The sequence below is a fragment of the Prenolepis imparis genome, unplaced genomic scaffold (genome assembly GCF_030444845.1).
Source record: "Prenolepis imparis isolate NDT839.2.m4 unplaced genomic scaffold, iyPreImpa1.0 SCAF_8, whole genome shotgun sequence".
NCBI lineage: Eukaryota > Metazoa > Arthropoda > Insecta > Hymenoptera > Formicidae > Prenolepis > Prenolepis imparis.
In genome coordinates this window covers 18,604,443-18,629,023 of record NW_028141166.1, presented here as the reverse complement: position 1 = coordinate 18,629,023, position 24,581 = coordinate 18,604,443, and the positions used below count along the sequence as shown (strand labels likewise).

General features: G+C 37.2%; 2 protein-coding genes across 3 annotated transcripts in view; one reads left to right on the top strand and one right to left on the bottom strand.

Moving 5' to 3' along the window:
- The first annotated feature begins 620 nt into the window (after positions 1 to 620).
- LOC145940003 (uncharacterized) lies at positions 621 to 24,581 on the top strand. The gene is made up of 8 exons (XM_083044744.1): positions 621 to 944; positions 3,831 to 4,859; positions 5,496 to 5,595; positions 5,730 to 5,883; positions 20,235 to 20,426; positions 21,461 to 21,656; positions 21,725 to 22,026; positions 22,375 to 24,581. The coding sequence occupies exons 2-8, from the start codon at positions 4,595 to 4,597 to the stop codon at positions 22,939 to 22,941; spliced, it is 1,776 nt and encodes a 591-aa protein (XP_082900870.1). The 5' UTR covers positions 621 to 944; positions 3,831 to 4,594; the 3' UTR covers positions 22,942 to 24,581.
- Positions 20,423 to 24,581, bottom strand: part of LOC145940008 (uncharacterized) — a 127,674-nt gene continuing 123,515 nt past the window's right edge. For both annotated transcript variants that reach the window (XR_014425934.1, XM_083044758.1), the window contains exon 3: positions 20,423 to 21,006. Coding sequence is in view for 1 of the 2 variants with exons in the window: in XM_083044758.1 (XP_082900884.1) it covers positions 20,870 to 21,006 (137 nt within the window). In the remaining variant the exon portion in view is untranslated. The remainder of the gene's footprint in view (positions 21,007 to 24,581) is intronic.

The following is a 24,581-nucleotide window of genomic DNA, read 5'->3' as shown; positions in this document are numbered from 1 at the left end:
AACACGCACATACATATTATAAGATTGATACGATAACGAAAGAGAATATCAATAATAAGAGAGAGAGAGAGAGAGAGAGAGAGAGAGAGAGAGAGAGAGAGAGAGAGAGAGAGAGAGAGAGAGGTGCGTCTATTAGAGGTTAACCATTATTCAACATTATACAACATATTCAATTACTTTCTCTTTAAAAAGTAAATATAACAATATACACGGAGTAAATATAACAATATACACGGAGTAAATATAACATATACATTAATGTATATCATATACATGTAGAAAAGTATATTTTTTTATACAATTAACTTTACCATGCAACATTTTATTATACTGAGAGGTTATTCTGGATAATAATTTTAGAAAAGATCAAAACGATATATAGATCGAGAACATGTGTAAAAAAATATATATATAAATAAAGAATTAAATTTAAATTATTTATCATATATGAGATATGAATAAAGTTTTAGAAATTTTTGTTCAATAAATGATTTCAATGTGTACTTTTACAGGACGGTGTCCAGTGCACGCACACGAGGATTAAGAAGCCGGAAACGACGCGCGAATATCTCGACATGGACTCGACGAGTATAAGCGGTCCCGAGGGTTACCCCTTTGATCTAGCCAGGCTGCGCTTCCGTGTGATTCCGGGGATGCTGCGCGCGCGCAGCAGAGGGTTGCGCTCCGCGGTCTCATCTCGCAGTTTCGCAGCCTCCCTTTCGCGACCCGTATCAGGTTTACCACGACTACGAACCGGAGGTGCGTGTCAGTAATTTCCCCGTAATTTCGTCGTCCCGGCTGTCCGGGACGAGGTACTCGACGGTCCGGGCGTCCGATCGTTATTGCAGAGACTCCCCGGACCCGGTTTCGGATCCGGTCGTCCCTCGTCCGGGTCAGCTCGTCGCTCGATTCGGATGCATTTCGGAAAATGGAAACCGTAATCGGTACGTATATATATCACGAATCTTTATCAGTATTAGATACAAATCCCTTGGCCCTTGTGCGATAAATCGAACGTGCCTAGATCCGATTTAGATGTAGATTTAATTGTCCTCCGGATGCGTTTCTCGTTTGCACGTCGCCCTTAAAGGTCACCGGATGGATACGCGAAAAGATGGAATCTTTGTGGTGCGTTCGATAAAAGTTCAAAGGCTCTAAGGTCAGAAACAATATAACGGTTCGAGTTGAAAAGTTGTTTTTTTTTCGGTTACGATGCTCGTACAGGAAATCTTTTGACTTACGTAACTATTGTTAAGCGACAATCGGATTCGTCTAAATAAAGGTTCAAAGCGGTCAATTAATGTAAATATATTTTTTGTTGCATTGTCAATTTAAATTTACATTAACTGTGTTTTAATATATTCTAGTATATATTACTTTGTTTTAATATATTTTAATGTTCGAAAGGAAATGTGCAAAACGCGTGGAGATAAATTTGTAAATACAAATTCGACATTCTGTGATTCGAAATTTAAATTCAAATTCAATTTTTTTAAATTTAATTTCACATTAAGTTTAATGTGAATATACAGTTCAAAACCTCTACTACGTTTCGGCTACTATTAATATGAAAATAATAATTCTCGTACAATGGTATCACAATTACATATTATGTGTATTACACTGCAATCTCTGTTTGCTAATCTATTTATGATTTAATATTCTCGTGTCTTATTTTATATTATTAAATTTAATGACTTTTTAAAAGATCAGAACAATTTGAAAAGTCGAGAGGCAAAGAAGTACAAAAATGCAATGTCGATTTTTCAAAATAATAATTTAACTTGAAAAAGGATTGTCGGGAAAGTAATATAAGATAATATTTTAAATCCTGAAATAGCAAAAAATGGGAGATTTAATATTTTAAAGCATCAAGAAAATTAATAATAGAACAATATAATTTTCCAGCATTTTCAATTATATTACATATACTTGCACACACCTACAGAGAAAAAGAAAACAGGTGGGATCAGAGAAAAGATTAATAAATAAAAGAGAATCTCAATATTTTTATAATATTGTTCTATTATCATACCTGTCATTTGAAATAAAAATTGTCACTTATCTAAGATATGCGACTTCCATAAAATAGTATATATAGATAACAAGTGAAAAAGATGTGTAAGTTTAATTTTCAACTAATCAGGATGATTAATCGAGACGAAACACTGGAAAAGCAATTGATATCTGAAAAATTGTGGTAAAAATTTTAATAACGTGATCTCCCTCTCTCTTTGTCGCGCTTAACTGGACGCATCATGATCATTCGAGAGTTAAGACAGGAGAATCTAGAAGAGAGCTGCCATGACGTGTTGAACGACTTCGCCCAAACTGCGGTCCTGGACCTTGCAACCTCCTCCTTCTCCTTCCCCCTTGCTCCCCTCTCCCCCCCCCCTCATTCCCCTTTTCATCGGACATTGCACCGATGCAGACGTATGAGAAACGGCCGTTTCGCCAGAAGAGACGAGGTCGTCACTCGCGGGAAGAAAGGCGGCTTATGACGATCCATCCAGACGAATCGCGCCTGCACCGCCCCATTCTCCCATCTCTAGGACACAATCTTTCTCGCGATACGACCAGCCCTGGGAAACTTACGTAACGACTTGAGGGACGACGGCATCCTGTATACGAATATTGCAGGGACGCGATTTATTCTTCATCGTTATCAAACTTTCAAGCAGGACGCGAAATCGTTCAACGAGTCTGTCGACACGAGAGATGTTAAAATCGAGAGCTTTGATAAAAAAATCCTTAATTTATAATTAGTATGGATATTTAATAATAGACTTATAATTTACACATGTTTTTATGTATGAACTCGATACATGTAGCGATAATTTCGTTTTTTCATCTCGTCATCGCCAGAGTCCTGATTAGAGATGACACCCGAAGTGTTACGAGCCGTGCGGAGAATAAGCACGCTTAACGCTAGATTGAACTTTATCCCTGATGCATACCTTGCCCCCGTTGCATAGAATGCCGCGATGCGCTATACATGCACTTTACAGCGAGAGACGCGACTCCGTCAAATAGGCCACGACGTGTATGCATATATATCGCGCATGCACGACGACATTATACGCGCCACACGGCGTATCGAGTACACATTGAATACGCTATCGCGATGGACGACCACGACTTTGCACGCGTAATATCGTCACCCGGGATTTTGCGGCGTGTATGATGCATCGACTGACATAATGCCTCCTCAGCCTTGCACGAAGCGCACATATACGCAGTAGATACTCCGAATTCTTAAATAAAGAATCCCAAAACTTCTCGCAAAAAATTAATCTAAAAATTTGGCTTCTTTAGATTATTCAACTTTGTCAGGCCTACAAATGTCTAATACATCGAAACTTTGTTCAATTGTTGTTTGATAGCTCGGTAAAAAATTATAATTTGAGTGAAAAATTCTGTTAAGAATCTGCTGGTGTAAAATCACTCGAAAAATTCCGTTATTTAAACTTTCGAAAAATCTCATGTGATCTAATTATACCCTTAAATTAATTAATTTATATGATGATTATGTAATACCTCGCAGACAGGACGCATCTCTCAGAGGCAGAATAAAGACATCTCATTGTCCAGTATTTAAAAAAAAATTGGCTCAGAAATATCTATATCTTTATTACATATCTTTTCACATAAATATGGTTATTTAATTTGTTCGCTTAAATTTTAAAAAAATTGTAGAAATATAATATTACACATCTCTTTCAAATTACTGTACATCAATTATAATGTTATTCAAAGAAATAATTTATCTCTCTTTCTCTCGATTTTGATATAAATTATTTTAATTAACTGAAAATAAAATGTTATTGCAGTGACACGTCAAGATCTGCTGGGAAAAAGAAAAATGAACTTTTCGTACATGAATAAAATTTACGATGGCCGTGCAGATATTGATAAGGCGAACGAGAAAAAGGGAGCCAAGTAAATAACAGATGACGATTTCGAGCGTAAATTTTTTCAACGTGATTTACGATTTAAATGTACTATATCGATAGCTAAAGAAAAATAAAGGAACAAAATCGTGAGAGAATGGCATTTTCGACAATGTAAAGGATTTGAACTTAAGAGATTTTATATCGTCTCTTTATATGTTCTTATAATACGGCGATTTGATGATATCGTTGCTACTTGAGGCAAAATACGAATGAAAATGCAGCGATATGCTAGCCTGTCGTAAAAGCTTATCACCGAGATGAAACGACGTGCCTGAGCAATTGTATGTATACATACACATATATACATATATGTATAACAATGCGAAACTTATATGTTTGCAATACATATTAAAAAATCGTCAAGCAATTTCCATCTCTCGCGACACTCTTATCATCTCCGAAACGAGGAAGAGAAAGAGAAGTGCAGTCAAACGCGATAAATTGATACGGAATCGGCGACATTATAATTGATAATAATGATGTAAAAGAGGAAGAGGAAGAGGAAGCATAATGATCGTAGAACGAGAGACCAAATACAGAACGTAGAGCGGTCGAGTTGGAGTTTCGCTCATCCTCCTGATCGATACGGAATTCGTTTAGCCGGCAAATATCCCGGTGATGTATCGTCAAGCACGAGTAAAATGGCAGAAACGATGGCACACAATCGTACAACGTACGCCAAAAGGACAGCCAGGAAGCTGAATCTCACGTCGATGACGTTCCTTCCTTCCACCGTGGTCGCGGCCGCGATTAACGCCGAGACGACGACGACGTCACATCCGAGTACCAATAATCCGTCCACGGTAGCGACGAACGATCCTGCGGACGCCGTCGCCACCGTCAAATCGCACCATCACGTCCACAACGTGACGGAATACCTGGTCGAGCATGATGAGTTGGAGCATGGTAAGTAGTGCGTTATTATGAAAGAAGGTATGAATGCTCGATGAAGAGCGCCGGTTTTACGCGGAATTTTAATTAGTTATGCATTTTAAACGCAGTTGATTCAGCTACGGGGAAAAGCTGAAATATATATATTTCCGGAATTTAATAATAATTAAAATTGATTAATTTAATTTAGTCGATTTTTTTCGTGATGATTTGACACAATGAGAGGAAAGATTGTATTTAATCTCTCGAGAAATATATGTGACATATCTCTCTCTCTTTCTCTTTTATATCTCGTATTTTTCAGATTTATAAATTTTTTAATTTTTAATCCTTTCGTTTGGATACATATTTAATTTATTGTTAGTGAAAAATATCTCTCGCGGATGAAAGAATTATATTTCTCATCCCGTTAAAGAGATACACCGGAGGTGGAGCAAAACGTTGGCGTGTAAGCTTCCTATTGTCATAGATTTATGCATTTATATATTCGCGTTTCTACATTCAAATATTATGCATACAAGCTTCAACGGTGTGACAATCGTAAAAATTTCATCACGGCCGCAGCCACGTTTCACCACAGCTAGTAAAATAATCCAAGTTATTATCGTGTTTTCGCTTCGAGGATTTTTATATGGTCATTATATATTTCAGGTATCCTCGCCAACTTTTCGGACATGCAGACCGTTTTACTCGCATGCATATCGACATTATTACCGCTGATTATCGCCTTGGGAATTGCCTTTGGCGTCAGGTATGCTAACTTTGCTTATTGCGAAAGAGATCCGAAGCACTGACCGAGTTACTTTTTAATTGCGCGTGGTCAGCGGTGTGCAAGATTTTTCTTTTCTCTTTTTTTTTCTTCTAACATGCATGTGTTATTCGCAGGCATGTATGGCAAAAGTATCGAAACGGCGGGAACGGTTTACCTTGGCACAAGGGCGCGTGCAACCGCGATAGCGCAGTCGAGGCCCAGCATCAGCATCCACATTCCGGGAATGCTCCCGTTGAGGCTGCCACGAGGGTTCTCTCCGCGCAGGACGTAAGTTAACGATTCTTTTTGACAATTCTCTCTCCGCAAGAAAGAGAACTTATACATATATGTGTATATATAAATAAAAAATCATCCAGATTACGCAAGAGATAGGGTGAAAGGTCGAGTAAAAGTCGCGCGTTAAAATATATAATAATATTAAATATATCAAATAAAAAAATGTAAAAGAAAATATTAAATTATATATAATAATAGATTATTATATATTATTATATATAATTTGAACAGGGTATTAAAAATTTCTAAAGTATATATATATATATAGAGTTACGCGGATTTACATCGCGACTTTTCAAACTGTCACTCGAAGAAAGTTTCCTGGCTAGTGATCCGGACAAGATTTTTTCACAATCTAGATCTCGCGCGAATAACGAAACTCGGCTTCACACAAAAGGAAATTACGAGCCGGCTCGAGAGCCAGCGTTATGAACTTTAATACAATCGATATATACATATATACATATATATTGTATATATATGTACGAGGCTTGTTCGATCCTCGTATGCATGCTCGATTAGCTTACATAATACGGTAACCACGCAAATACCATCGGCCTTGGTTTAAATCTTGAAGCTGTGCCGTAATAGGATACACGGCGGACATTTACGGAACTCGGCCCAGATTATCGGCCGCGAACAACTTCCTGTGGCTCTTCTTCTCGCGTCGAATTTTTTTACCGTCTCGCGCGCGCTTGCCGAAAAAAATGCACGGCTCTTCGGCCCAAGGAAGGATCCACGCGCGCAAAAGCGAGGAGCCGAAATCTATGGCTACAGACGTACCGTTATAACGCTTTGCATTTAATAGCGATACATCGGCCGCGCTCATTCGTCTCGCTTAACCCTTTTCGCCCGGTGGACTCTCCTTCCGGCTAACATAAGATCTCCGGCTGAAATACCGTAACGCGCGCGCAAGCTCATTTAAAATTCATACCTCTCGCATAATTAACTCGCGTTCGAAAAAGTTTGGCCGAAGAAATTTCGTTCGCGAGCTCTAAATTAACGTCAGGAAAGCAAAAAACCAGAAGAAAAAAAAGATTAACGATAGAGAGTGAAAGACGACAAATATATTTCTTTCACATAAATACTTCTCCAATTTCGTCATAAATTCCTTCAAATATATTCCGTCGTATTTGCAACCTTTGCATTTACGTCGGCGGAATTGCAACAATGGGTCGACGAGAGTTCACGCAGCGTGCACGTGGCCAATAAATTCGCGTTTACCGAGCTTACGGTTAGATAGAATCCATTAACTTTGCCCACCGATCGACGGTCGCGGTGCATTATATTGTTCGAACTGCACATATCTATGTATGTATGTATGTATATATGTATGTACACGCAAGCAAACAGCGCGTGTAGGCGAACGCAAGCAAGTTGCAACGCGCGTGCATTATATCGCTGCATATCTACATATGTAGGCGCGCACACATTATTATTATTTACGTATGTGCGCATGTGACTCAGCCAAAAATACCGTACGTCTCGCTTGGCGCGAGGACTGATGGGTGGGATTGACCTGATTTTAATTTTGCGCATACGCGAACGCGTGTGATAACGGCCGCTTTAGCCCGAATTTGTCCCGCGACGCATAATTATCGCGAATTGTTTTCTATTCCAATATTGTCTTGGCGTGCAAATGCAAATTTGTCGGCGCGCTAAGGTCAAGAAAGGAGAGTGCATTCCATTATATAGCCGATGTGTTATAGCGCGCTGTTAGCTACAACGAGAGAGACGCGCGGACATATCGTGTATAAAATAATCTATTATTCTATTATATCAAATGTACCATATCCTTGATCATCAATTTTTTAAATATCAAAATTTTCCTCTCCCCCCTAAAAAATTTAACGGCTGACGTTTTTCGGTTAAATAGCCAAGTCTTATAGAAAATTTTTCTAATCGTGTTAGTTTCTTCATTTATTATACGTATAGAAGAATGATTCTATTAATTATTATTAATGATAATAAATTTTATATAAAGTTGAATAAACGATGTAGCCAAACATTAGTTAATATAATTGAAAAAAGCATGATTTTTCTCTAACAAAGTTTAAGATAATAGTAGAATCGATGACCTTCTCCAAAAATGAAATTCAATTGCACAAGTTGAGCAGAGAAATATTTTTTCATCGCGTACAAAAAATTTAACACGCTTGACACTGCGTTATAGTTGATCAAGAAAGCTTCGTCGACTAATGAAATAATATTATACGCGCCTTCCTTTCGTTCTTAACCGGAGTCTGCGGAGCAAAAGGGCATAAGCGCAGACGTTGGTGAAAGTTGCATACGATGTGTGTTTGACTTTTGCAATTAAACCGGACCGGCTTTCCATGCGTGGCAATCCGTTTTTTTTTTTTTTTTTTTTTCCCCCAAGAGCGACGGTTTCATTAGTATCGCAGGTTGTCCGCCTCTCTAATTTCGTCTCTCGCCCGTCGCTTCTTTCGCTTACTTTCTAATAAAATTGCGGTCAATCATTTCCAGCTTTCGGATGCAGCAACGAGCGCGATTGTGCCGGTTTATGCGATGCGTAAAGTATACCTTTATAGTTAGCAATATTCCTCTTTTATATACAATTGCACAATTATTGCAATATTAATTAAGCCTTAACATACATATAATTGATGCGCATTTGAAATTATGATTAAGTCGAGCAAATTAAATGTAAATTAATGAATTATTTCGTGAAATTAAAGCGTCAAAAAATTATAATGTAAAATTTCCTCCTTATTGCGCGCGAAATAAATAAATATTCGCGACTAATCATATACTATAAATACGACGTTATTTTCAATGAACGATCTTCAATGAATATACAGAAATACATGTAGAATCGGAATAATATTCCGGTAGAGTTTGCATGGTCAAGTAAAAAATTTATCCCGCGAATCAAGATTGAAACGTACGTGGGGAACCGAGTAAAACAGACCAGCGGAACTTTCATTGATCACACGTGTCCCTACGGAATTAAATGCACTCGAGAACGACCAGAAGCAAAGCTGCGCAGCGAATGAACGATTTAAATTAATTCAGAGCGAACAGTTCTTCACAACGAAAGCAGGAGAGTAGATTCGAGTCGATGTTTTTAAAAGATTATACGCGACATAGCAATGCATTCCTCCAATTATTCATCGTTATTTAAATTCTACACGTTATTCCCAGTTATTTTTTATTTTTTTATATTTTTTTATTAAAATGAGGGAGGTAAAGAGAACATGTTTCGCAATTTTAGAAGCAAGTTTATATTCACATACAAATATCTCGATTGCTCGAAGCTTCTCAGATGCTGCAATTTTACCGACGAACCAAAATTAATCGTAAACTTAGTGAACAAATGCACAAACACGGAGCATTTATTTATGTTTAGTTACATATATTGTCACTGATTGACGGTATTTTCATTTTGATGTGTTTCACGTACAACATATCACTGTAGTTTTCCTATTTTGTTTTCAGCAACACTAAAGCTCACTTATTCCATTATGGGCACGTTATCACAAAATTTTATAGTATCATTTAGGTTTCTACTAACTTACGTATGTGTAATGGAAAAATGCAATTTTAATAAAATTGTTAAAAAAGTATTTTTCAGATATAAAATGGAAAAAATGTTTTTCAGATATAAAATAGAAAAAATCATACGTTTTTCCATTTCGATACACAAAAGAAACTCAATTTACTGTGAAATATATACACGAGTTGTATCGCGAGAGGAGTTTTCTATGAAACGAATTTCTACAGCCAAAAGCAACGAAAGTACACCGAAGGGAAGGACTTTTCGTATACTTTCGTAGCCTCGTGTCTCGAAGTCGAAGAAAGCAGAGGTGTTCTTAAAAACGAAAAAGAAAAAAAATTTAAATTACATTCTAAAATATCAAATTTCAGCCCGTATATAATACGTTCTCAGCGAGAACTCCGAAGCATAGAGTGCACTTCTCACTTATCCGCGAGAGAACTCTCGGAAGATTTCGCGTTCCCTATTTTCTCGCAACTCGCACTACATTTTCCGATAATAGTAGAGCCGCCAGCGGGCTCACTCCCTTGTCTATGCCAGTCGCTAGTTGCCCGCGTAGTACTCGATAGTGGGGGGCACCGCGCGCCTTCTTAAAGCCTTGCGCTTTTTTCAAAAGCACCGCGCTACCCCCACTACTAGACATTCTAGCCCCCACCCCAGTTCTCTCTAACGCTTATTGCATATCCGCGAGAACCTCTATATGCGTGTGTTTGTATGTGTGTTTGTGTGTGTGTCATGTCCTCGCACCACCTATAAATCGCGCTTTCCCCTGCATACCGCTTCATCCCGCTCACTCACTCTCTCTCTTTCTCTCCCTCTCTATCTCTCTACAGCCTGCTCTCATCGTTGCACCTCCGTGCAATCTTCTCTCTCTTCAAACACATGTACACATATATGCACATACACTTACACTCGCTGCACTCGCTTTCGCGCGTCTCTCGCCGCTTCTTGTCTATGCGTCTACATTCTGCGTCACACACGCACATACTACATACACAGGCATCTCCTTCCTGCATCTTCTCGCTTTCCTCGATCGTCACAGAAACTTTTTACAACGAAGCTCTTTTTTTCGCCTCCCCTTGACTAGAAATAGTTTGGAAAAATTCGGAGCAATTTTCTCTTTCCTTTTTTTTTTAGAAACTCTTTATTGAATAGAAAATCGGTATAAAAGCGCGATCAAGTCCAATCACGCTGAAATATAACTTTTGATTAGTGCAGTTATTTTTTGCTCGCTCTCCGAGATGCAATTGTTTGCATCTGTGTTCGTTTCATTTGACGCGCGAGCGAAAAAGGAAATGGCTAAAACAAAGAGAAACCTTTCATAAGTGCTTTCCGAATACGGGCTTTGGATTTCAATAATCGTCGGAATGATCGCTGTGCACTTTTACATGTGCAACGCGAATGACTTGCATACAGCGATAGCGACAGAGCGCCGAGAAAGTGTGTCATTGTTTACGCATAGTCGGTTTGCTCTGCGACTCGTGTCGATACTTTTTTTAGCTTCAACTCGTCGGTTGGTTTAGTACTGTCTCTCGCGATATTTTCAGATACGCGTTAAAGAGACGATAAAGAGAGCGCTAGATACTGTAAGAAATGATTCATTCTCCGACTGAACATATATAGTCGCGGATATTTTATTTATTTTTTTTTTTTCCTATATATGTATCACTAAATTATCTCTCGCGAGATATATAAATTCACAAAGTGTCGCGCTCTCGTCGCCAAGTTTTTTATTTTCATCGAGAAATGCTTCTTATACAAGTATAATTGGCTATTGATCACTCTTCGCAGAACACGCGTTTAATAATAGAAAGAACGCAGTCTTTTTTACATCTTTGCGCTAATATATGCAAACTGGGTGCAAAAGTTTGATGTCTCTGTAATATTTTTTGCATTGTATCAACGTTATTATATTTTTTTTTAAATTAAATTAGAGCGAGCAAGAATTTTTTATTTAGAATTTTTTATATTTGAGTAATCATTCGAGAATAATTTGGAATGCAGTGTCGAAATACACGAAAGGATCAAACAATCGGCACGTCAAGTCGTAGACGGCTGTTTATCTCTATTCTAACATGAGCGAACACATTGAAAAAAACGCTCTCTCTCGCAATTAATTGCAATATTGTATTAGCTTGCATTGCGATAAGCCGGACGACTTTTGAAAAAGAGAAGAAAAGTAATGTATGCGCCACATACTTTCACCGTGAGTCATACTATTTATTCATACTGGTTCGAACGAACCAATCGCCTCTTGCAATCGCGAAGACGAAACTCCGTTCCAAGCGCGGGCTATATGCATATTAAACGTGTCGTTTTTGTCGAACACACACATATACATATATACGCGTGAGAGAAAGCGATCTGTGCTTTAAACCGCCGAATCCGAGGAATCGATGTAGCCCGATATATCCGCGAAAAACTAGTCCCGCGATCATCCCCCTCCCTCCTTCCATTCCGGCGAGGAAAATCACGCGCGACGCTAAAATAAAATCGGCGAGGGCGAGAAAGCGAATGCGCGCAGCCGATCTCTCGAGGAGAGGAGGCAAGTTTAGGTCACCGGGCGTTATAATGCGCCGGCTATAACCTTACTTTCGCATTGCTAGATTCAATTCATGCCAAGGCTGACTGGGTGCGTTGCCCTCGATTGCCCCTATGCCGTTGCGTTGGTCGATCTTCCCCTTGCTCTTCTGCGACCGGCGCTCGACGCCGCTAGACATCGTTTGCCGCTTCGCGTATAGGGAGAGGAAGAAAGAGAGAGAGAGAGACTCGACTGGAGTCGGAGTCTGGCCGATATACGGCACGCATCACTCCCCGCAAAAAATAGAATGAACCGTGTTAGCTATCGGCTATTTTAGGGATGTTTAAAAGCTCGACGCGATTAAAGAACATAAGCGATTTCTAAGAAATTCATCTTCTTGTTCGAGAGTGACCTTCTAGCGGGATCGAGGCTCTCTCTCTCTCTTTCTGCTCTAGCGATGCTCTGCTCTATTTATTCTTCTATTTATTTATAAACGAGAAAATCTCTTTCTTTTCTCTTTGCTGCGATTTCTTTGTGACGTTATTGTACACATAAGCCGGGAGGAACGAGATGGAAATATAATATATGAGAATTAAATTGCCCTCTCTCCGAAAAAAAGAAACAATGAAAAGAGAACGAAATAGAAAGAAGGAAGAAACTTAGTTGTCGAAAACAATGAATTAGTTTGCATCTAATTATGACCAAGCAACAAAAGTCGGAAAAAGTATATCGAATCAGAAAACTCATTCGTGATAAATGGATTATATAAGTCTCAAATTTTTAAGCTTGAAAATGAATCGCGACATGCATTTTCTCGTTACAAGAAATATACTTTTCCCGAGAGTTTCAGAGCTTGCAATATTAGACGCGAGACAAATGTAAAAGAAAATTTTTATACTATCGATGTGTCTATTCTTCGACAAAATAATAATATAAGAAAAAAATGGCAATTTTTAATTCAGACATAAGTAGCAAATGTAATGTCTCCTCCTCCTCCCCCCAATATTTCGTTCTTTTCAAAATATTTTTTTCGATTGCTCATTTAAAATGTGTTGTGTGAAATCGAGAAAGTGCAAATTTCTATGAAATTGAAAGAAGACACGGAAGGATCAATTAAACTACAGTAACATAACATATGAGATAATTCTGAAATATGAAGTATCAAAAGCATTATTTATCGTTCGTTTATCGTCGATGACGTTTCGTATTATCCGAGCATTATGCGGAATTCAATCGATTTCTAGATCATGTTGCATCGAGGATTCCTCGATATTGCCGCATATCGTGTATCATTTTCTCAATAGAGAAGTCGTATCCATTTATTCCGATATGTTTATTGATAGCGAGTTATTTCAACGCATCCAACGTACACGTGTCAGGTTTGAACTAAATCTCCGATCACTATAATAGCAAGTGATTTTCTTAAAAGTGGCGTCAAATTTCTTCCACACTTACATTTATTTAACGCAATGCTCAACGATGGACAATTTTTTTCATCAACACACATGTGTCTATTTACCCATTTTTTAAATTAATTTATTAACATTCTTTAAAGTCTACATTTTAAGAAAAACAGTCTTTAATCCGCGACAGAATTTATAATTCTATTTATTATTTCATATATTATGTATATTCCGATTTTTTAAATATGCCTTTTATTATAAATAGAATTATATTATGAATATAAATTATCCATAGAAGTAATTTTAATAATAACCTCGTGTTAGATATTAAACTAGAATCATCGATTGTACATCGAAATTCAGACGTGAATCTTTCATCGTCGTCTCGTTGACCAACTCGGGATCATGATACAGGACGTAACGCAGATTCTTTATGCTTCGCGCAATTCCTCGCGGGTCTATCCACGCACGCGATTGCTTATTATTCGGCCATGTACATTCGTGCAGATGGGTGCATTTCGCTTAACCACCCGTTTATTCGGCTGTACATCCACATACTCGTCTCTCTCCTTCTCTCTCTGACCATAGGCGCGGGTCCGTCCGAACGACTGGACCCGCTCGTTCGCGGCCGTATCGTGTCCGTGGGGTGGCTGACCTAACAGAAGGGGTCGTTGCACTCGTGCGCCTGGGTCCGCTTTCACCCCACCACGTCTTTCTCTTTCTCTCTATGCTTCTCTTCTTCTGGTCAGCCTCGCGCGCACTGGCGAACCTATCCTCCTCTCGCATCTCGCTTCCACGCATCGCGGATACGATATAAGCTGTTCTCTCCTTTCTCTTTCTCTCTCTCTCTCTTTCTTCTCCTTCTTCGTCCTGATTTTTTTCTTTTTTTTATTATTATTATTCTCTTTCTTTCATTTCTCCACTCTGTGCGGTTCTCTACTCTTATCCTACGTATTGTCCATTCCGCTCAAACCTCGACTGTAGCCGGGACCAAAAGAAATTATAGTTATTTGCCACCGACCCTTTCGGATAGTCGATTATTTCGCAGCAATCGCCCTCCCCCCTCTCCTTCTTCACCTCTCCACTCTTCTCTTCTCTTGCTATCCATCTCTTCTCTGGTTCTCTCTATTCTTTCTCTTTCTTTCTCTCTCTCTTTTCCCCTTCCCCTTTTCTTTCTCCTTTATCTTCGACTACAGTTAATTCTTTCGAACGATATATAGATAAATGTTAACCAACCATGAGATTAGTCAAAAATTACAAAGAAATATTTACTTCTAAATTATTTTTCTCGTGATGGACTTAATAATATCAAGAAGTTTGTTATTAATAAGAATATAAGAAACGTATAAGATTAGGTGTATGATTAGTAAAAAATGTATTTGCTATTTCTTCCCCTCTTCCCTTCTATTTATTTCCTTTACCATTTCTCATTTGTTTTTTTCCAATCCGTGCTGCTCCTTATTTCCCTCTCTCTCTCTCTTCCACTTAATCTCTTTTTCTTTACCCCTTTACACTCTTTCTCCTTCTCTTCTTCCCCTTTTCTTTTCTCTGATTACAGAATCTCTTCATCACGAGCAAATCAACTCCATTCTTTGAAATGGAGCTCAATTTTCTATGATGATGCTAGAAGATATTATCGAAGATCTTCTAACATGTTATTAATAGTTGAAGTTCGTCTAACTAAATGCTATGTTTTTATATTTTACTGTAGTATCGCATTTTCTAACAATCTCTTATTAGACGATATTAAAAAATAAATAAAAACTTTGATGACATAAATAACAGAGTAGAGAAAAGTTGAAAAAATTAAACTTAATTAGAAAGATATAATAGTTTAATATTAAAAAAAAATTATTTCTGTTTTATATTGAAATTATTCTCATATGGTTTTTCTATTCAATTTTACAGAGTTAAGATACTGCGCGATATTTTCTGATAAGATTCTGATAAGATATCCCGTAATAAAACTATAGTATAAAAAGCATGATAAAAAATATAAATATTCAGCAGAGCAAATTCTATATTCGCAATATTATGGTTAAAACAAACAGTTTTTTCCTCAGTTAATTATATTCAAGACAATCGCGAAACGTTACACTACGGCATAGTCGCAAATTTAGGTTTTTAGCACGGAACAACGAAGCGCAGTTATCGAATGACGTAGTCGTTATAAAGTGATAAGGCCCGTTGTTTGCTATATGTTCGCGAGGCGTACCAGACTATGATAGAGATTAGCTTATCTCTCGACTACGAACCATAAGGAGGTCTCTGTTCATTTGCCAGCACTATGTCAATATTATTTCGTTGACCGCCGTCATGCGGTTCCGAAACTGCAGCTTTATTCACAGTTCTCTCGCGTATCGCAAAAATCACAACTGCATTCTAAGAAGGTTCTCTAGAGATCAGAATTGAAAGGAAGAAAAATTACGAGCAATTCTGTGGAAAAAAATGACATTGCCGCTTTCTAACTAGCTTTAAAAAATAATATAATATTTAAACTTTGATGATTTCTTTGCATAAAAAAAAAGATTATTAAAGCCATTATTATATACTGTGCGAGTTTTAACTTTTAACTAACAAATTAATTATTTTGTGATTTTATTTTCGCGGTAGAATCTTTTTTTAACATACAGAAATTTTCGAACCAGACGTGTGCAGCTTTACTTCTCGCGGCCAGACGGGATTAGATTTTACTTCGATATACGAAGCGTTTCGCCTAAGAATCTCGAGTCGCTTGTGTGAAAATAGAAAGATGAGTCTCAAAGCCGTTGTATGTACCGTTCGCCAAAATTGCCATTACTTTTTATCCGGCACAGTTTTTATCATAAAGGTCAAACAAATTCGAGTAGCCAATTCATATCTGCCGTGGCTGTCTTTTCTGAAACTGCCGTCGGCCATAAATGTTGCATGAGCGCCCAAAGCGACTGACATTAATATGTAAGCGTTATACGAAGGAAAAAGATAAGTTCGTTTCATAATGTAACAAACCATGCATGTTATTAACTTTATTATAATAAAACATAATAGTTAATATTAATTATTGGTTAAATAATAATAAACATAATAGCTAATAATAATTATTTAACCAATAATTATTATTATAATAATTATCACATAGGATATAACAAAATTAAATGAAAGAAACATTATATTACGACAACAGTGAAGTCGATATGGTTGTTTTGTTCCTTTCTTCTTTTTACAATATTTTTTTTTTTTTAATAAATGACACGACATAAAAAAGATAAAATATCAACAGTTAAAATTGCAAAACAGGAATTATTTAAAATAATATTTATCTATTTTAAAGAAGTAAGGAAGAGAAATGTTTTTTCTCTGTTTCTCTTTCTCTCTCTTTCTTTCCACATTAGTTTTGCATGTCATAAATAATCTTACATCATAAGTCTTATGTCACACAGAGCACTTTCAATATTAAAGTATTTTATATTTATAAAAATTATAAAAATAATTTTAATAATATGACATTTACGATCTTCCTTAAGTCAAATCTGGAATTTTAAAAGAGATAAACTATCATATATCATTAATTTTTTTAAATTAAAAGTAGCTTAAATTATTAGTAATTTATATTTCTAAGCCAAACCAATTTATTTCTTATAGATTAACGTTTATTGTGATATGTAATATATGTATAATGATATTATGTAAGCAAAACACACGGAAATAATTCAATATAAGTGCAAATCACATCGGGGAATCTTGAATCCTCGAAAGACGAGGCCGTCATTCCTCTCTCCTTGGTGCATCAAACATTCATAATCAATTGCGAATGACGTATTAGAGCCTGACCTCGACGATGAAATATTTTCGTTGGTTAGTTTTTCGGCTTCTACTAATCGCAAAGGCACAAGTATATAATATTACGAAATTAAAATAACGTTTTTAGAGAATTTAATTCTAAAAGAGAGAGAGAGAGAGAAAGAAAAAGTCTGGTAATATAATATCAAATAAAATGTCAACAATTAAGCAGCGTGATATGACAAATAATTATCTCTGAATAAAAAAAAAAAATAATAAATTGGATTTAAAAACATTATAAAATTATGTGATATATTTCGCGGTGCCATTACATGCTATTTGTTTAATTGAGTTTAATTTTGCATTGATTATTTTTGTAATATTTTTTTTTTCGATAAACATATCGTATATCTTTTTTTCTTTGACGATTAGTTGATGTCGATTTGTTTAATCAGCTCGCAGACACACTGTGATGTAATTAGAGTCTAGACTACTCTTACAGATGATGAAATAACGTTCAAGACCGCGTCTATCTCGATACTCGTGACTTTCTATTTGTATGACCGTGGTTTCTGTTATGGCATAGAAGGACTAGAACCACATTTTGACCGTCTGGGACCTCTAACGGTATCGTTAAAAGAGAGATGCGTCACGAATCGAATAACCACGCTACTTTTGGCATCTCAACTAATGCGCGATCTATCCGTCGCTACATTCCGCTCAATCTACCTCTCTCTTCAACATTTTTTCCCATCAAATATAAATGAAACAGGAAAGAGTCTAAAAATAAATGATCACGATTGAAAAAAACAGGCGTTAAATCTTATATTATTTGTCTATCTTTCCTTACAATGTGTTCTATACTTGATATACGTTCGAACGATACGTGTATTTATGATAAGAACTCTTATCTCTCATAAAGTATATCGCAACACATTAATTCTATACGATTCGATATTTTGCAGATCTAGTGCGCCAATTGTTTTAAGTCTGCAGAGATTCAGCTGTTAAAAACTAACAATTCGAGCTTGACATTGTCGAAATTAATGTATGATAATCGTTTAACCTTTGAACTTTTAAGTATAATATATGAGGATGATGATGTATATCCATCATGTTTCTCTACGATTATTCATCGATATATTCATTCGATAATTAAACAAGTGTGACATTCGCTGTAAAAAGGAGAGAATCTTGCTCATCTATCGACGACACAATCTATCAGAATGTCATAATCGTTACTAGAACGTTCGCGTATAAATATCCGTCATTCGTCGTGACCGTCTGCAACCTCTAACGGTGTTAGCAAAAAAGCCAGACACAAAGCGACGAATGTCCTTGAGTGTGCTTAGTGCGTACTGCTAGAAGCGACTATACGACTGCTCGTGCAATAGTGTAACAGCCTAACACACAAATGCTCGAGAAAAAGAGAGAACGAAAGAGAGAGATCTGTATCCATAGCGATGTATGTAGTATGATCGACATCACAATTTCGCGTAACACTTTCATAGACTTTATATTTGGAAATTATTACATAGCATAGTTTCTATAACATAGTTTCTACTACTTAGCAGCACCCACGGGCGGCGACGCAAATCGAAAGCTAAATTAATTTTACATTTATTTAATAAATTAGCATTGATTATATCCGCTAAATAATATTTAATACGAATTATTTGTAACATTGTAAGTGCTTATCTATCTCTCTGTTTTTCATCTTTCGAGTCTTATATTAAATATTACATTTCCATTATACAAGATTGCGTTACACTTACGCTTTTATAAAATACAGATTTCTTTTCTACATTAATTCGCGGTATTATGCTAATCGAATTGTGATTAAATCTTTTTCTCTGAAAATTTGAACAAAATAAATTTCATGTGTGTCTACACGATTTTCAAAGAAATCTGGTATGTAATATTCAGCTTATTTGTCGATTCGCGAAAGGTGAAAGGCTCGAATGTATGTATGAAATAGAAGGCGATCAAAACTCACGACGCTCTCTTAGATTGCGTACATCTACTGACGAAATGTCCAATAGGTTTCATAAATAAAATAAAAATAAAAGCGATAAAAATCGCTTTAAATAAGCTTTATATCGTCAAATCTTTTTCACACATCTATGCGCATTGAATATAATTTTGCGCGCAACTTATATGGACGACCGATTTAATCTAATGAATGAAATCTTATAATTTGAAAATGTACGGAAACATACGATTGGTTTCATTCAGTTCTGATCTAAGATACGCGCGAGCTCACATATGTCGCGTATTACAAGTCGCGTTTCGTGTTTTCGGCTGCCATCCGCCAAGTACCGAGCCGAGTCTCGAGCAATGATACCTGCTCGCTTTGGCTAACGTGACGACCGGTGTGTGTAGCGATCTAACAGAAAAGGAACGGAGAAACGCAGCGCAAGAGCAATGCCCCTTGGGTCAGGTTCAGTACCCTTTGGCACAAGGCAGCTCGGAGAACGACGTAACCGGCGTGCATCTGTGCGCGTATTGGTGAACGCGCGTATATACACGCCATCAGCTACGTCTACTTGCGCGCGCGTTGCTGCGAGCTGCGAGATGGCTTTTCGCGAGTAGTGACGCGGGATAGATAAAAAACTGAACGAGGCGTTCTTCTCTTCCTCTCCTCGTTTCGTTAAATTAGGATATAGCTTAGCCGCACTAAATCCTACCGTATCTCTCGGAGGGTATCACCGAAAAGTTCGCCTCGCTCTCGTCGCAAAACAGCTTTTCCAGATTTACGACTCTGCTCTGTTCCGACTATTTTATGTTAAAAATAAAATAAGGACTTTTCCATAAAAAAAGAAAACTATCCGAAACGCAGAATGTCGTTTTATTTAAATAGTTATGCGGTCGAAAATTCAATTTTCCTCAAATGTTTTTTTTTTATTTACGAATTAAGAAAATTATTTTAAAAATATATGATATTTATCAAAATTTATATATATAAAGTATGCATAAATAAGAGCAAAAAATATTTGCTCTATATCGATCATTAATTTGCAAAATGTATGCAGAAATCTTCGATAATATAATTATGTATAATATTATATATACTATTGTACTTTTTATTATCACACATCTTTTCCACGTGTTTTAACATACGATCGTATACTTTTATACGTTTCAGTTGGTGGATAGCTTAGATGCGCCCCGATACATATGCGAAACGGAGGTGATGGAAGACGTAAATGTCGCCCCGGCAGCGGCGATGATGGAGTATACTACTTCTGGTAACCAAACTGGCAAAAATGCAAACGGAAATATCATCACTCTTACGCTCAAGAATAATCATCTTATCGTAGAAACGGAGGAACGTGCGGTACGTAATGTTTTCGCAAAAAAATATCCGACACGTGTTATTAACCGAATATAATATAGGTCCTATAGATTCTTTTTTTTATTCTAAATTTTATTCTAAATAGCGAGATATATCGTAAAAAGCGTCATAGAGCGCGAAACTCCGTTGAAGCTCGCATAAACCGGGTCGGGGACTTGACTCGTTTTGGGATAGGGAGTGGATTCGTAATTATCGAACTTGGCCGACCCTGTAAGGTCGGAGGTTACCGGGCAATTTTGCCCCCACCTATCGTCCTACTTAAAGCCTCGTCTTGTTCACGAAGGCTCGTTCTCGTCGAGGATCCTTGAAATCTCTCTCTGAAATCGCTCGCGTTTTCGTCTACACCTAATTTTCTCTTTCTCTCGATGCTTAGTGCACATTCCTTCTCTTTACTCTTTCTCTTTCCATCAGTTTCACATACTTTTTTATTTTCCAATCACTCTACTCGCGCTCTCATTCAATTCATTCTTTTCGCGCACGTACGTACCTGTACACAGCGCTCCAACTTTTGAACAAGGAAGAGGCGTGGAGTCGACTCGTGTCCGTAATTTGAGAGCCCACGCTAAAAAAAAAAAAAAACGAAACGGTTAGATACATCATACGAGTTTCCGTGGGAGAATTTGAAACGTTTGACTAGAGTGATAAGCTTCGAATTTAATAACAGAGTTCCGGATTTAGTTTTAACATAATTCGTATTATATTTTATTTCTGTTATATACTACTCTCTATTTTATTTTAATTTTATCCAACTACTAACAATTTTGTATTAATTTATTTTTATAATTTATTTAATAAATTAAATATTGTATTTTTTATTTAATAATTTTTATTTAATATATTAAATATTTTATATTTTAAATAATTTTTATTTTGTATGCTATTTTTGACTATAAATATCTTATTCTTAATAAGTTAGAAAAAAGTGAATTATGTGGAATATTATTCTTCAACAGAGATAATATTAGAGAAAAATCGCTACATTTTATAATTCGCATTATGACGATATTCGCTTTCAGATAACAATGGAAGATAATAAACCCACATCGAAAGGATACAAGGACAGCGTTTGCTCATTTGTCGTAGAGGTACAGCCTGATTATGATAGAGAAGAGACGGAAGGTACCAAAGGATCTTCCGACGACATGACGGCCGGAATTACCGATCAACAAGCTCTGGTACACAGAGAGGAGATACCAGACGACAGATCTTCAGGTAATTGTTCTTGCGATGCATGCGCGATACCTCGCCTGCTAACGTCCTTTTATCTCGTCGTTTCGCAGGTTTCGAAAATACGCGATTGTTCGGTAGCACTAATACCGGTCTGTCGCAATCAGATCTGTCGATATCCAGTCAAGGCTCGGCCAATCCGAGTTACCGCTACGGCAATCAGGTCGAATACGACTCGGGCAATCTCGGTTATCCTATGTACGGCGGTAGTTACGAGTCTGAGAATTACGATATACTATCGAGAAAGCTGGAGGGACGATCCAAATGGGTGGAATTCGACAAATCGCCGGACATAGAGAAGATACTGTTGGACGACTCCAGAAATTTGACCAGCGAGGAAGATGAAGAAAAGAGTGTAAGTAGATGGAGAGAGTATTTGGTCGATTCTTTGAGACGTTTTTTCGTATTGTTACATTTTATCAATTTTTATATCAAATTGAAAGTACGCGAAATAAAGAGATCCGCATATGTATATTCTTTTTAAATCAGGTTTTTTGAAATGTTTTAGTGACATAAATAAATTTTATAATATATTGTGTATGTATATGTTAATTATACATATATATATATATATATATATATATATAATTAATTATATTAATATAATAATATATAATATATGTACATATATATGTGTGTGTTTATGCATGTATCAATCGCGAAAGATTGTCGAAAGACGAAAATTGTGTGCGTCCGCTTGCAGCCGCAGTTCTTTGGAAAATCAAAAAACATGTCCTCTCTGCAAGACGTCGTGAGCGCAGCGATACGCGAGGGCACGCTGGAGATCAACAGTTTGCCAGACGCCGTGCGATCGAATCCGAATCTTCAGGTGAACGGCACGACGCCCAACAAGCTGGAGATTATGGAGCAGAAGGCTCTGAGCAACGATTTCTCCGGCAAGACGGAGGGCAACAAGCCCGTGATAACCGGCGCGCTGCTCAAGGACGACGTTCAGGAGGACGCGTTCCAGGAGCAGCAACGTAAACTGGGTAACGGCACGCTGACGCCCGAGCACAAGGGGGACAACAGGACGACGACGGATCGGAAACCGGAAGGTAGCGTCTTTGTGCCGAGTCACAAGCGGGCGGGCAGCATCCCGCCGCGATTGATCGAGGAGACGCTCGAGATGGATCGCAAGAAGTCGCTCGACATCTACAACAAGTACAGCCAAATCAAAACGAGCACCAGAAGCATGCTACCGAGCTTGAGTTCGCCCAAGTTCGAGCTGCTGCAGAACGAGGTGAGCCCGATCGAGGAAAAGGAGAGTTAATGGGCGCACGAAGAAAGGGGGAAGGGGTGAAAGGGAGGGTACGTTGTTGTTTTTCAACTCGATCGTCGGAATGTAACTTCGCCCTCGGGGTAAATTGCAACGAAAGATATTAGTCAGGGATTATATTGAAGAAAAATGCAGCGAAAATACGCGGTTAATGGTGCACTTGTAGGAATTATATGACTTGGTATAGCGAATTTATATGTAAAGGAAACCCGTACCGTGATGACCGAGATATCACGGAGATATCGCGCATAGAGATCATAATGATCTCGCGAATCTAAATCGACTAAATATGAGTACCTAGCTACGTAAATCCCGTGCGACCAGGAAGATTTAATGAGAGAAAGAAAGATTAGCGTTTATTAACATGTAACCGAGGAAGAAAAGACGCTCTATAAATGCTCTCTGCCTCTATATATAGCATTCTCTCTATTCAGTAGTTTTCAAAGATCCGCGCGATCAATTATATAATGACTCATTTCTCTTTTTGTGAACATAACGGAAGGTGTAACATATAGAGACAGACACACGCGATGGATTCTTTCATTATAATTGAGAAAAAAATTCGCTTCTTTCGTTTAAGATGACGACAATTTAAGATATGACACTCTTTTTATATGGATCGTGCTATTTAGTCTGCACCGATGGAAAACTTCTCGTGACCGAAACAAACAAGTGCTAATGAGCAACGTTAACACGTGGGCAGTAAGTAAAGTACACGCCGATCACGAGCGTAATCAAAAAAATATTACGAATAAGAGAATCCTCTTTTCATCAATTTCACGTAGGCAGTAGTACAGAATATCGCTCGACTAGTGATAGTGACGTAGTAGTCATATATTTCACGAGATCAACATTAATGATATTAGAAGATATAGGTACATACGTACGCTCATGTAACCTCTTCTCTAATTTCTTATTTTCACTCAAGATACGTAATCGTATTTTCGTATCTTTCTTTTTTCGCGAAAATATGTTGACAACTCTTAATCTTTGAAATAAAATTCGGTGCTAAAATATATGTGATATATAATTATATAAATCTATCTCTTTTAAATTATTTTTCACGAAGGAATAGTTAAAGTTACTTACGATCTTAACAGAAAATAATTTTTGAACAGAGACAAGGTTTTTTTCTCTTAGCGCATTTATCTAATTTAAAAATGTGTCATAAAAAAAGATGATAAATTAAATTAAATACTTTTTCCAGATAAAATTCGTGCTGAAATTTTCTTAAAATTTTTTTTTTTCGTAGTTGCTACGAGTTTAACATCCTTGATCCAAGATTAATCACTCGAGTATCACCTTCATATAATAGGTAGCAAATTCCTTAGAATGTAAGACATTTCTAAACAGTCATATACGTAGTAGACAAGTCAGTATACATATACATGCGTCAAATGTATATACATATTATATAGGAAAATTCACAGGTAATATAAAGCACGTCGTACATATATATAGACACGTATACGCGCGCGCACAATATTAAGCATTTTTTATTATTAGCTTTATAGGCGTTTCAAAGGATGTCGAGTCGACGCTTAAAACTTAACGATTACGTGGATTCTAGTGCCAAAGTAGTTTTCTAAGGCGTCTCTCGCGATGGCGATTCGCACGCGAGAGAGAGAGAGAAA